The sequence below is a fragment of the Carica papaya genome, chromosome 7 (assembly GCF_054855325.1).
Source record: "Carica papaya isolate Zhongbai chromosome 7, ASM5485532v1, whole genome shotgun sequence".
Lineage (NCBI taxonomy): Eukaryota > Viridiplantae > Streptophyta > Magnoliopsida > Brassicales > Caricaceae > Carica > Carica papaya.
Window position 1 is genome coordinate 29,158,826 of NC_142315.1, and position 14,858 is coordinate 29,173,683.

The 14,858-nt window shown below is 34.1% G+C and overlaps 3 protein-coding genes across 4 annotated transcripts; 1 reads left to right on the plus strand and 2 right to left on the minus strand.

Annotated features, from left to right (window-relative positions):
* The first annotated feature begins 780 nt into the window (after positions 1 to 780).
* On the plus strand, positions 781 to 2,914 carry G3PP5 (Major facilitator superfamily protein). The gene is made up of 2 exons (XM_022043668.2): positions 781 to 1,908; positions 2,199 to 2,914. The coding sequence occupies exons 1-2, from the start codon at positions 921 to 923 to the stop codon at positions 2,741 to 2,743; spliced, it is 1,533 nt and encodes a 510-aa protein (XP_021899360.2). The 5' UTR covers positions 781 to 920; the 3' UTR covers positions 2,744 to 2,914.
* A 2,110-nt stretch (positions 2,915 to 5,024) lies between these two features.
* On the minus strand, positions 5,025 to 8,553 carry LOC110815723 (putative protein phosphatase 2C 27). Of its 2 annotated transcripts, none has more exons than XM_022043654.2 (4): positions 8,003 to 8,553; positions 6,566 to 6,766; positions 6,198 to 6,409; positions 5,025 to 6,010 (listed from the first exon to the last, which is right to left on the minus strand). In XM_022043654.2, the coding sequence occupies exons 1-4, from the start codon at positions 8,198 to 8,200 to the stop codon at positions 5,449 to 5,451; spliced, it is 1,173 nt and encodes a 390-aa protein (XP_021899346.2). In that variant the 5' UTR covers positions 8,201 to 8,553; the 3' UTR covers positions 5,025 to 5,448. The 2 variants fall into 2 exon arrangements, with proteins under 2 accessions (XP_021899346.2, XP_021899345.2); XM_022043653.2 differs by having other exon boundaries at positions 7,985 to 8,549.
* Positions 8,554 to 11,617: 3,064 nt separating this feature from the next.
* On the minus strand, positions 11,618 to 14,283 carry LOC110815735 (small ribosomal subunit protein uS17). Its single transcript, XM_022043669.2, has 6 exons — positions 14,163 to 14,283; positions 14,033 to 14,073; positions 13,837 to 13,937; positions 12,220 to 12,364; positions 12,045 to 12,134; positions 11,618 to 11,936 (listed from the first exon to the last, which is right to left on the minus strand). The coding sequence occupies exons 1-6, from the start codon at positions 14,172 to 14,174 to the stop codon at positions 11,846 to 11,848; spliced, it is 480 nt and encodes a 159-aa protein (XP_021899361.1). The 5' UTR covers positions 14,175 to 14,283; the 3' UTR covers positions 11,618 to 11,845.
* Between the last annotated feature and the right edge of the window lie 575 nt (positions 14,284 to 14,858).

The following is a 14,858-nucleotide window of genomic DNA, read 5'->3' on the forward strand; positions in this document are numbered from 1 at the left end:
GCAGTATGCGCATTAGTATCGTAATTTTTCTTAGCGAGTAACTTCATAATTAGAGAGTTATCAATTTCAAAAATGATATTACGAAATCCGACATTTCAAGCGAGTTGAAGGTCATCGTAGGTTCCCCAAAGTTCAGCCTTCAGTACTGAACAACTACCAATTTTCCTACTAAAACTTCTCAAACAAACGCAATCCTTGTCCCTGATAAGTCCGTCACAGCGTGAGAGATTAGTTGTAGCACGAGAAGCACCGTCAGTGTTCACTTTTAACTATCATTTGGTTAGTTTATGTCAAGTAATAAATTTTTTAGTCATAAAAATAAAATCACATTAAGTATATTTTTTAATTAATTATAATTATTTTTTAAAATATTTAAATATAATTAATAAAAAAATTAAATGTTTAAAAGAAATTAAAAAAAAAATTAAGCAACAAATTATGACCAAATAACGTTGACAACATTTTAAGTAATTTAATAATGTCTGAAAAAAAAATAAGAAATCAATTCCTCAACTACTACTTGTCCTGAAATCCCTTCATTGTCTTCCTCTTCCTCTCCCTCTCCCCTGCCCTGTATCCCTCTTCCCAGTACCCGAAGCGGGTGGAAGATTTTGTTTTTTGTTCTTCTTGCAGGATTTTTCCGATTAGTTATATCGTTCATTTTGTAGTTAAATCGAATATCTGGTGTTAGTATCTATATCGCCTTCCGCTGTATCACTGTGGTTGACCAAAATCCTTGAGGTCAAAACTTTTGCTTTCTGCAAAATTCTCCGACGCGTTAATGATCAATCAATCACGAAAATGCTAACCCTAGATCCGTAAACTCCATCACCATCAATTAAAGTATCTTAACTTCTCTCAACTCTGCTTGGTGTACATTTTTCTTTTCTGTATCAATACTATATTCTATATGATCCACGATGCAATCAGAAACAGTAACCCTAGCTCCAGCTTTTACTTTCTTCCCAACCCTTAAACCTCCTAACAAAACCCTTATCTTCCACAAAATCTCTGTCCTAATCATTACTTTCCTCGCTTATGCATCCTTCCATGCATCTCGCAAGCCCCCAAGCATCGTCAAGAGCGTACTCGGGCCCACGATTGAGTCCAATTCGTCGACAACTCAAGCTAGTTTAGATCCACTGAACTCAAATTCGAGCTTCGCGGATACCGGATGGGCGCCGTTTGACGGGCCGGAGGGACCACACAGGCTTGGAGAACTCGATCTCGCCTTCCTTTCAGCGTATTCGGTAGGCATGTATTTTGCAGGACATGTTGGAGATAGGATTGATTTGAGATTGTTCCTTGTCTTTGGAATGATTGGCAGTGGGCTTTTCACCATAGGTTTTGGATTAGGCTATTGGTTTGATGTGCATTTGTTATGGTACTTCTTGGGTGTGCAGATTGTGTGTGGTTTGTTTCAGTCAATAGGGTGGCCTTGTGTGGTTGCAGTGGTGGGAAACTGGTTTGGGAAGGAGAAGAGAGGGTTGATAATGGGAGTATGGAATTCACATACATCAGTTGGTAACATTATTGGGTCGGTGGTGGCATCTGGAGTTTTGGAGTTTGGATGGGGATGGTCATTTGTTGTGCCTGGGATTCTAGTGATTCTGGTTGGGGGTTTTGTGTTCTTTTTTCTTGTGGTGAGTCCTGGGGATTTAGGATTTGAGGCAGCCGGGAAGGAGATTGAGATGAATGAAAATGGAAATGGAGTGGTGAATTTGGAGAAAGTAGAGACTGAGGAGGCAGTGCTTCTTGAGACTGAAGACTCAGATCCATCAGCTCCCATTGGCTTCCTGGAGGCCTGGAGGTTGCCAGGTGTGGCTCCATTTGCTTTCTGCTTGTTCTTTTCTAAGCTGGTGGCTTACACGTTTCTCTATTGGTTGCCCTTCTACATAAGGCATACAGGTACCATTTCTAAATACATTGAGTTTCTTGATTAATATTTTATCACAGGGAGAGTTTATTACTGAATCTGGATTAGTGTAAAAACATTTGTTGTTAGTGGCAGTATGATTCATTACATGAATTCATTGATGAAGAATAAGAAAAATAGACTATATGCCATTCACACTGGTCATAATTCCAGCGTTCTATAACTTTGTGACCCAGATGAGGGATTTGTAACTTGAAATGGATACAGCAAGCATTAGGTGTTTGAATTGATGAGTAATTATAGTCTTGTTCTGGAATTGCAGCTGTAGCTGGTGTGAATTTGTCACATAAAACTGCTGGAATTCTTTCTACAATATTTGATATTGGAGGAGTATTTGGTGGGATTTTAGCAGGGTACATTTCTGATGCAATTGAAGCTCGTGCAATTACTTCAATTGCTTTTTTGTCCCTGTCGGTCCCTGCCCTTGTTTTATATCGTGTTTATGGAAGCATCTCTATGTTCGCCAGCATCACGTTGATGTCTCTTTCTGGATTGCTCGTAAATGGTCCTTACTCACTTATCACAACAGCTGTGGCAGCAGATCTTGGCACACAGGACTTGATTAAAGGAAATTCCCGTGCATTAGCAACTGTAACAGCAATCATTGACGGTACTGGTTCAGTAGGAGGAGCTCTGGGGCCAGTTTTAGCTGGTTATATCTCGACAAGGGGATGGAACAGTGTGTTTTTTATGCTTATTGCTTCTATTTTCTGTGCTTCTTTGTTTTTGATTCGTATTGTTAGAAGTGAGATTAAAACGAAGTTGAATGAGGGAAAATGGCAGTGGACTAGCTTCATGCAGCATTGATGCAGAATTTTGAAGGCATCACTCGTAAGTATGAATTCTGTACCTCAACCTAATTAGGAAAAGATCATACTTTAGAAAGATAATCGAGAACTTAAATCATCATACATGTATTTGTAGCTCTAGGATTGTATCTCATTCTTTATACGAAATTCATGGTCCATTGAACTTAAATCATCATACATTTATTTGTAGCTCTAGGATTGTATCTCATTCTTTATACGAAATTCATGGTCCATTGAACTTAAATCATCAAACATGTATTTGTAGCTCTAGTATTGTATCTCATTCTTTATACAAAATTCATGGTCCATTTAAACATATACAAGAAATCACTCCTTTCCTGAAAAAAATCTTCATTAAACTTATCATTTGCTTAAAAATCAGAATTCTAGCATGTAGATTTCAGCAAGAGGAACATTTTATGACAGTTTTTTTTTTTTATTTGGAATAACTGAACTGATTAGTACTCGAACTAGTCTTTTAAACTTTCTACAACTAATCAATTAGATTAAAAGAAAGCCTCTAATGTATTGAAATATTAGCAAAAACTGTTGGTTGAAAGCCATCATTCAGATGCAAATCAAGCTAAAAGGCAAGAGGAAGAGCATGTGCTTGCTGCAAAATTCCAATTCTATTAGTTTGTAAATTAATTTTTTGATGATCATCACTTAAAATCTCTGAGTTTGTCAGACAATTACTAAATAGAGCTCGTTATTTTTGTGTATTATAGGTCGGTGGTAACACTCAAAATCTTTAATATTGTAGTTTAGAGATTTACCTCATTAGCATATTAATAGAATTACGGTGACCAAATTGATTTTGTCATAGTAAACTATTGCGATTATGGAGAAAGAAATACTTCGTAGTGGTTAGGTTTCCTTACTTTGGATAGTGATATTGGACTAATACCGAAATTAATTTTTTTTTTTTAATTGAAAAAGAAAGGTAAGCATTTCCATTTCTGAAGCAAAAATATTTTATGTGGTATATATAATCTTATGAAAGAGTAAAAAAGTGCTTTCATGGTTGTGGAATAAGAAGTCTTCATATCTTAGAGCGGGATTCACTTTTTTGAGAATGAGTCGAAACAATAACAAGAATCTTTCTAGTAGAACATCTTTAACAATTCCTGGAGAGAAAGTTCACTAATAGACCGAAGGATAAGTAATTCGACTCATTCACATCCAGATCATGAATGTTTGGAATCCATATTATGTAAGGAAACATTGCTCTTGCTAATTCGAATTTAAGGGTGATATAAAATCGGTCTATTTCCGACATCATATCCATAGTTAACGCATTCATCATAGTTAGAAGCTCCGGCTCCATATTAAGTTCACGATCGATATCATCACTATCATCAATATCGTCAATGATAACTTCTCTTTTTCCTTTTTTTTCCCCCATAGGGCAATTTCCTCCATTATTTTACCAAAACAGAAACTTTCATTCTGACTGGTCTGCAGATAAACAACAAATGAAAAGAAAGCTGTAATGGCTTTTTCTCTACTCTCCCATCTTCTGTGAATCCAGAAACAACAATGGTGTTTTATGTAAATAATTTAAGTAAAAAATACTTAAAACTAACACAATTTATTTTTGTTAAATTTAATATAATTACACTTTCATATAATTTCAATGTAATATTTTAAAAATAAATGTAAAAAATTAAAGAATTATAAATTTAATTTTGTCAATAAAGAAGTATAGACTAAATTAAAAAATAAATCAATATTCATCGAATATTTTTGCGGATAAACCTAAGTATGTTATACTTGGTGGGGAATGTTGTATGTTTTTGAATCCCTGTCATTGTATTAATCAAAATCATACAAAATATTCACTAAAACTAAAAATTTTATTTACTTCAACATGTGATTCATTGTCTAATTATTTTAGACTCGATTCGGAAATGATATTGGTACACCGATAACACAACTAAAGAGCTATCAAACTCCCTTTTATCCATCCTCCACCTGACGAGAAGGAGAAAAAAGTTTTCCTCAACCCTTTCTCCCCTCACTTGATTTGCACGACCTAATCACACTCGAACCTAATACAAATACACTACGAGTGTATACGATCGTAGGATATTCATGATTCACGAACCCAAAAGGAGGAAAAGATTTTCCTCAACCATTTTCCACACTTGATTTGTATGACCTAATCACACTCGAACCTGTCACAAATACTCTACTGAGTGCAAATGATCGTAGGATATTCATGATTCACGAACCAAATGGGCAAAAAGTATATAAGAAGCAATAATCAGAGGCAGAGCTGAAAGAATTATATAAGATCTTTCTTGGCTAAGAAAAGATGGTACATCATTCTCTAAATTTTGTGTCTTTGCACAAATCAAATTCTATATAACATATATAATACGAAAGTCCTACACCAATCAGCCCCCTTGGGCTCCTCAGATGCCAAAGTCACCGAGGAAGAGATCAAAAGAATTTCAGAATATTGTTTTGCTGAATTATTCTCCACAAGATTATCTGTTCTCTCTTTTTCTCAGCCTAAATTCTCTTTCCTGAATGATGCACCACTAACGGGAGGAAATAGAAAAGGGGAATGTCTATATACCCTGATGAATTTATATACACCCAATTTCAGGACTTGCCAAAATGGGTCAACCATTTTTATTGACTAGTTCTATATTATAGCCTGTTGAAGCAATGAAATTCAAAATTATGACCTGGGTTTTATCCCTCTAGCAGGGATTTCAGATTCTGAAGTCCCTCAGCAGAAATGCTTCTTCTCACACTGGGTCTCTGTACCACTATTTGGGGAGGAGGCTCCTGGTGAAAACTCACCATTACAACAGTCAAATTGTCCATGGCTCCGCGCTTTATTGCTTCATCTACTATCTGCTTGCAGCATAATTTTACGTCGTTGTGTTCTTGAAGTCTCCTTCGTGCAAAATCAACAGCGTTTTGGCTGGTGAAAACATCCCATATTCCATCACTACCGATGATAAGAAATTCGTCTTCATTTGTTAGTGATATCAGTTTGAGTTCTGGTTCAGCACTCAAGGGTCCACCCCTTTCGCTCATTTCCTTCATTCCTTCAAGGTGCCAATCGCCCAAGGCTCGGGTGACAGCTAATTGACCGTTAAGATAACCATCATAAACATATCCCCCAAGAGACTCTATCCGTATTCTTTCTTTTGGACAACAAGTCCTATGATCCTCTGACATTTCCATGGCTACTCCACGTCGTGACAGTACTGCCCGACAATCTCCAGCATTTGCCACGAGTAAAGACCTATGAGATAACATCATAACCCAATTCAGAAAATGGAGAAAACATATACAAAACATGTCATTCTCTGGCTAAAAAGGTCGTTCTGTCTGTCCGTCTGTCTGTCTGAAAATATGATACAAGTAGCACGTATATATGCATGCAGATTATACGAATTCATAACTAGAACTGAAATAGAGGTCGTATTTACCTCCCAAATATCATTGCAGTGAGTGCAGTTGTGCCAGAGGATAGGGCACAATCAAGAGTGGATGACTGTGCAAATGCAGCATCAGTCTCCATAAATGATCTTGTAACTACTTTCTCAAGTTTTAAAGGAAAATCAGCATCCTCCACAATTACTCTTGGCAAATAGTCACGAACGAAATATGCTGCATCCTTTCCTCCGTGTCCATCAAATACCTATCTCGAGCCAATTACTATATTAGATGATATCATTTTCCTTACTAGGAAATTTCATGCCCGCTAAAACACCAATCTTTTCTTTGAAGTCTCAAAACCAAATAGCTAAAACAACAGAAACTACAGTACCAAATAAAAGTTCATCAGAGATCTTACACCATAAAACGAAACTTTCTCCTCACTATGCAGGTTATAGCCAAATTTCTTAGCCAAGTCACTGATACATATGTGAGTATCCTCCATAGAATTACGCCCTCCAATGTCAGAACACTCTCCTGAACGCAAGGCAGGAGCGAAATCCGTCACTATGTTCTGCTTTCTGTCCAAAACAACTGTATCCTCGCAGATGCTTTCAAGCTGGATGGAGAACACGAGAACTTAGAATGAAACACTAGAATGTTTAACAAGTAAAATAAACCATTGAACTTTGATAAAAAAAAAAGACTGGACAGTTAAAATACAATGTACATAATAGCAAAATGTCTAGTTGAATTGGCACACCAACTCATTTTTTGCGGAAACATGATTGAAATTAACTCATGGATTCAGTCTACTTTTCTGCGGTAACCCAGAATTATAGCAGTATCATATATCCAATGTGCCGAAAATATAAGGGGAAATGAGTATTTTCAAATATATTTTGCAGATTTACTCATCAAAAATATCGAACAAATTGAGTTATTCAACTTCAACAGGGATAGAAGACTGGTATGATGAAGGAATTAAGCCTACATTTAATATAGATGACAACCCAACATCTTAAGTCCCTCTGTAGGATATATAGCTATGGCCTAAACCCAAACAAAAATCCACATTGATGGAGGAAAGCATTTTCGGTAACCGTCTGACTTGTCTTTCTCTTTGTTATACACTATGAAAATGTTTGTTTACCAGAAAACAAAACCAAATGAAGAAATATGGACAAAACCCAGAGAATGCAGACAGGAGGATGATCAAGAACATCCCTTGATACAATATTCATCAGAAGGAGGAAATCCCACTATGGAGCAATAAAAAGTGGAGGGGAAAAATCCATCATGGTGAATTTAATGTCTCCCCATCCAACAATAACTTGTCAGTAAAGAGAGGAGAAAACAACAGGAGAAAAGAAAGCTTCAATGTTGAAACAATAATTTATGTTCTTAATAGGGTTGAAATTTTTTGAAGTTTGATGTGGAACTATACACCAAAGGAAGCATACTAATTTCCTTAGAAGAGAAATTGACAAGACTAATTTCAGTCACTCAGTGATATATAACTGCAAATCATCTCAAACCCTTCATCTGCAATTTGCACATACAAGCAACCCATAAATGTTCAACAAAACAAGAAAAAACCCAATTGAAAATTTTTTTTTCCAAAAAAAGAAAATCAGAAATCCACAGCCGCAAACCATCAACAACAAAAAGATCTAACAGAACCTAGAAATCAAATATACACCAAAAGCAGCAATAATCCCAAAAGAAGAAGATATAAACCAAAACCACCCAACAACCAAATTTAGAAAAGAGGGAAAAAAAAAAAAAAAAGAAGGAACTTTCTAAAATTCTCAAAGTTGAGGAATTGAATTCTCACAGGAAACGAGTTTCCTACAGTGATCCGGTCCCTGGAACTCAAGGAAGGAGACTCCTTATCCCAGTTGTCCATCTGGGTACCCAAGACTTGAGCACAATGTAAAGGCCAGGGCTTTTTATTATTGTTCTTGTCGTTGCTGCTGCTACTGCTGGTGGTGCTGTCCCTTAGCTCATCCATTAATTCTTGGTTAACCTCCTCTGCGTCCTGTATACACATGGTGGGAGACGACAGACGATGATGCCTTGTGTTTATATGTTTTCTCAGGCGCACAGCCACTTGATGTGGGAATCCAAAGCAATTAAGCAGAAGAAAATGGAGAGTAAAAGAGAATGAAAAGGGGAAAAATAATGGATTGGAGAGAAGATACTGGGAATATGTCAACAAAGAGTTAAATGAATTAAGGGTCAATGTTGCTGTAGTGGTTAAGAAAGAGAGAGAGAGAGAGAGAGAGAGAGAGAGAGAGAGAGAACTTAAGTTTCCATTTTTTTAAAGTCGAGATTTTTCCACACGAAAGCGTGGCTGAAAACCAGTTGGTTGAGAGGCTAGTTTGCTTTTCTTTTGATATTTTCGTTCTTAAGTTTCTGGTATTTTTCTCTTTCATGGCTTTGTTGGTAGACTTTTAACCCCATGTTTATTTTCTTTTTCTTGGAATTTTCTTCTCCTTTCTTTCAGGTTTCATGTGGAGAAAGAGACACTGAATAATCCAAATCTCCATGGATCCATCCAGCATATATAAATTCTTAACACCCCAAAAATTTGCATGTGAAAACAGCAAATTCATTCCAATCTTTTTTAACATAAAACACACCAAAACTCTCCAAGCTTAAATATAATGCTTCTACCCTTTTTTTTTTTTTTCTTAGAACAGATTTTTACTGTATTGTTCTTATTCTAAGTAAGAGAATCTAATCTTCGTTGTTCTAAAAATACAACAAATCCAATTAAATTTATCTTAATTCAATTACTATAATCTCGTTAATATACTAATAAATAAAATAAACGAGATAATCGTTCTTTAATTAAGTAGAATAAAGTTTTCTCTTCAAAAGAAGAAGAAAATTAGAAGACTAACAAAAAAAAATATGAAGTTATCATTTGGTTGTCAAGCTCAAATCTTGAATTATGCCTGAAATAATTGGGAAATAAATAATGATATATTATGTATCACCTCCTAAGTGGTTATATTGATTTGACATAATTATATAATAAAATTATAATAACAATAAAATAAAGGCAAACAAAATTTGTGGGTAATTTCTTTTGGAACACTAAAAAAAAGTAAAATCAACAAAAAAATAAATGAAAAATTATGTTCTTCCACAATATATATTTTAATATATATATATATATTATTAAGAAATTATATTATAATTTGTGTAATGTATATTAATTAATGTGAATGTGAACATAAGCCAAAAACAAAAAGAAACAGCAATTGGCCAAACTTATTATGTAATTATGAAACAAATGGAGAATATATATATATATATGAAAAAAAGGTAAATTATATAATATATTTTGTATTATATTGAAATTATTATATGTTATAATAATAATAATAATAAACTATATAATATATTTATAATTATTATAAATTTAGATTCTTATTTTTAGGCAAGAAACAAATTTTAAAATTTTAATCTTAAATAAAAATTGAAATAATCACAAGGTCAAAATCCTTCATTTTCAAGTTTCCAAATTTCATTTGCTACCAAATGTGAACACATGGTGTGCATTACCAACTAATTTGTTTATTTAATAATTTAATTTAAGAAATTACTTTGAAAATAAGCCAACAAAAATTAATTAATTAATTAATTAATTAATTTTTTAACTCAATAATTAATTTTTTTAAAATATAAAATTGCCCATGTTGGAGGACCACGTGGGTCTTTTTTTAAAAAAATAAAAAATAAAAAATTAAATTGGGTAATAATTGCTGCTTAAAAGATTTGACAGTGAGATTTTCAAGCACCCAATTGGCCAGTTGTGAATTAGAAGAAAATGACATTGAAAAATTTTCTCTCCTATTTTCTGTTTGGCTTCCGAGAAAAAAAAAGTTGGTAAGTGGGTCTCGCCCACATCTTTCCAAAATATCTTGAATTCTTCTTTTTCTTTTTGCAGATCAATAATGGCGATCACTAAATCAAAAAAGAATGGTTCCTTGCTTATGACATCATGCCTGGCTTTTCCATTTCCAATTGGTAAAGCAAAGAATCCAATTTGTATAATCAAAATTTCCTCCACATGAAAAAAAAACATATATATATATATATATACACACACACACACATAATAAAATTTTAATAATTTAAAAAGGGTTCGATAAATATATCATAATCTTGTTTTAAATAATAATAGAAACTCGAGTTCATCTTAAATTATGATTCGAATAATTTCGTAGTAGTATAGATTAGGGTATGAATAAAAATACAATCTTTACAAGATTTTATTTCCAATCATATGTAAGTAACACAAAATTTGAAATCTCGGTGGTGTAATCTGATGGTTGATCAGATGGTGATTTGTGATGACGTGGATTAATCTTGTCCGTGGATGTGCATTACTTGTAAAAGTAATTACATCATCTCTTAAATTCTGATTAAATTTGTTAATAAAGTTTAGGGATATAATATGATATTAACTACTTTGCAAATTGCAGAGTCAGCACAGAACCCTTTATTTTCAATTTGCAAAGTAAAGTTGTTTCAGACTTAACCCTTTCCAACACCATTGTGAAACACAAGTTTTCTATACACACACAGACATATATATATATATAAGACATATACATATATATTTTGTATATATGTATACCCACCTGGATCAGAGATTGGTGTGTTGGCTTTCTTGAATTATTTTGGAAGTTGAATTTGAAAAAGTGGAGATGGTTAAGATGAGTAGGGATGGCTAATGGTGTGAATCACTGGCTAAGACCTGTTACCTACACATTTTGTAATGGATGAGTAAATAAATAACAGAAAGTTCAAATTATATATAGGTATAATTAATAAATGGGTGTAAATCACACCTATACTTACACTTGTCTCATTCATAAATATTAAAAATTACACTAACACACTAAATTATTAAACTCAATCAAACTATAGTGATAAAAAAAATGTACTGTTTGAGTATGAATTGGTTTTTTTTTTTGGTGAGTTCAAAAATGTTATGGGATTATATTAAATTCAATATTCATATCCTGGCATATAAATATAATTCTAATTTAAATGGTTAGATATAGAAGCATGGCCAACATACTTTCAGCCCATGCAGGCTGCAATCTCTGCAACACTAGCTTTTCTTTCGAAGTTTTAAACTAACATCCTGTTCGAGTCATCGACATAACCCAACCATCTCTACCAAATCGATTAAATGTTCGATTTATCGACTTAATCGCCTGCTGCATGATTTACCCAAAGTACATAATCAAAGCCAAGAGAACTTTCATGTATCACATCAGGAAGATAACTTTCCAGCACTTTCGTTCGGGCATCATTGCCAGCATCCATCAATGTTTAACTGAAACTAATAAAGGAGATTGAATATCGAAAAGAACAGGGCAAATTCAACTTCTGCAGATTCAATCCATAACGCATGTGATGCAATGGAATAAATAACTCTAATTGATTGAGTGAATTGCAATTCTATTCATAAAATAATGTGCTTGGCCGTACTCGAAATCAATATTTAAACTTGGAAAGACGAGAAAGAGAAAAAGATAAGAACTCATGGTCCGCGTTTTCCAAAAAAATCTAAATGCAGTTCAAAACTTGGAGGGTCTCTTCTTACTTTAGCAAACAACTCTAACCCATAACCTATTGCACCATGCTACCGCAAAAAACAGGAGCGAGCTCCTCACATTCCGGTAAAAGCTTTCTTCCCGCCACTAGAAGATCCAGCAGGGATCACCTTCAAGACATTGAACCTTACAGTCTTTGACAATGGCCTGAAAATTAAGTGGAGGGACAACCATAATCATATAACTCAATGCCAAGAGCAATATTGCTTATTCTAAAAAAATGAATAAATAATTAACATTCTGCTGAAAACTTACCTGCATTGACCAATAATAACATGATCTCCTTCCTTGACACGGAAGCATGGTGAAATGTGCGCTGGAATGTTCGAATGTCTTTTCTCGTACCTACAGAAATAAAAAGAAAATAATTACTTGTATTTTACAATGCATATGAGAAAACAATACAACTACCATTAGTGCTAGGACATGCCTTTGATATTTTTTCACAAAATGAAGGTAGTTTCTTCTAACAGTGATGGTCCTCCCCATCTTGGCACTGTGGCAGGTACCAGCCAAAATACGACCCCTGATTGACACAGTTCCAGTAAAGGGGCATTTCTTATCAATGTAAGTTCCTGAAACAAATACGCAAGTAGGAATTAGACCAATAAGCTATTCAAATTAAGACCTTAAAATTGAGGAAACATATTACCCTCATGAATTAACACTAATCAAGGTTAGAAATAGAACATGCTCAAATTCTACAGAGGAAATGCCATTTAGCAAAAGCATAGTTTCAACCGTCAATATCTTCATGTTTATTCAGCTAGGACTTCTAACAATATAATTTAATAACTAAAACGTAACTTATTTATTTCAGTTATTAAAAGCATTATACACAACATTTAAAACAAAGCTCGATTTCATTCCACTCAAACATGAAAAGGTATTTACAAGGATACCACCAGACTCTAAGCAATAAGTCAAACAAACCAAGCCCTTAAAGAAGCATTGATTGTCCTTCTAGTTTTATCAACATACAAAAACTATTCACTTTCAAAAACAATTTTTAACTTCTCATTTTTTATACAAAAGAACAATCAGTAGTTGATATAATGATATACAACACTTTCACATCTCAAGAAGTTGTATTAAACTTCTATACTTCCAGCAATGCAATTGACAACAGAAATCTATCCCAACATTTCATGGTTCAATGCACCCGCTCTTCCTCTCCATTGTTAATACCTTTTCTCAACACAAGTTCCTGTTAACAAAGCACCAAGGAGGTGCCACCAATATATTAAAGATGGGTGACTTGGAAATCAATTAAAATGCAATGAGGTCCCTCAGATCCTAAGCAGAATAAAGGTTACTCAGACAACAGATGGAGAGTCTTGAACCATATATCCCCAAGTCTACCAAAAGCTCTTTTATTTCTTTCCCTTCCGAATAACCCAAAAGGTATGCACGGGGATAGTTAATTTCTTTTTTTCACGAAATACCCAGCCAAACCCCAATCTAATCAGATACTAGCACTGTGCCGCCCAGCTCAGTTTGAGGAAGTCAACAGTTGTAGAACAAATACCGTGACAAAAAAAGGGAACCACAATCAACAGACCCTTTTACAAGGATAAGAACAGTTAACTAAGATCTTCCCTCAACTCCTATGATTTTCAAGAGATCGTTCTGCAGCTTCGTAAGTATAACAATAAAAAAAAAATTTGACTGTAAAGCATAACAATAAATTCTTGGAGAAGGAATATGTTTCAGAATTATTTCAAAGAGAAACACCAGGTCATTGACAAGCAGACACGGTGCAAGTAAACAGACTTCAAATTTTAGAAGCCATTAAGAATTACCTAGATCGCTGAATTCTCAGTGTTAAAACATTCAGGATATTTCTAGAACCAATCTCCTATTCAACTAAAACTTGCATTATGTATTATTCGGGGGAACAGATTTCTAATTGATCGAAAAAAAAAAACACCGAACGAGTACATCAGCTAAAGTTGAATCGCAAAGCACTCAATAACATACATCTTATTCACAAGAGGAAGATAACGATTACATTAGCCACATAGACGTATAAAATAAATGTACAAACCTTCGATGGCTTCACGGGGAGTCTTGAAACCTAACCCGATGCTCTTCCAGAAGCGGTTCCCACCCTTTCCGGGCCTCTTCCCCTTCCCAGGTTTCTTAGAACTGTGTACACGAATCACAACATAAACAAACAAGAAAAAACACGAGTAATCAATATCGGAAACAGCAAGAACAAAAAACATCCTGATCGAACTTACCTTAGAAACACTTTGGGTTGCTTCAGAAAGGCCTTCTCGGTCTGTAACAACAAAGAAAATGACAAATGAGTCTGCTATGACTAATAAGAGGACCTAAGTAATTGTTAGAGAGAAACTAAGTGAAATTAACCTGCTCAGCCATGGTTGTTAGCTCCCGGGAGAATGCAAGGCGGCACTGGAGCAAAGTCACAGAGGGAGGGAGAGCTAATCCAAGCAGACGCGGTTGACGACGAGAAAACCCTAAACCTAGTTTCCAGAATATATATAGTAGTATATATGGGCCTATAGTGGGCTTCCATGTATTTTAACTTCTTGCTTAATGGATCTCAGACCAGTATGTGTTTTAGGCTTTATTACTTGGGACTTAAAAAATAAATATTTTTTAATAAAAATAAAATATTTAGGTTGCAATTTTTTTCCTGCACAATAATATTTTTTAATTTTATATTATATATTGCAAATAAAAAATATTTGTGAAAATTAAAATTAGAAATAAAAAAAATAATAATAACAAATTAAATATTAATCACAATTTTAGTTATAATAATTTTTGTTAAAAAATATAATATAATGACATTCCCGAAATCTTCAACCCTATAAATATTACGATCTATCTATTTTTTATTCTCGTTATTTCTTCTTTACACCTTTTAAAAATTCGACTATTTCTTTTTTTTTTTACGTAACCTTAAAAAATAGTTTAAAAAAATAAGATTTACAAATTTTTTCTTCGTATACATCCCGTTCTAAGCCCATAATCAACCCGATTAATCCCTGACAGTATCCTTGGTATAAGTAGTTTGAGTTAACTTAAAAAAGAATACGG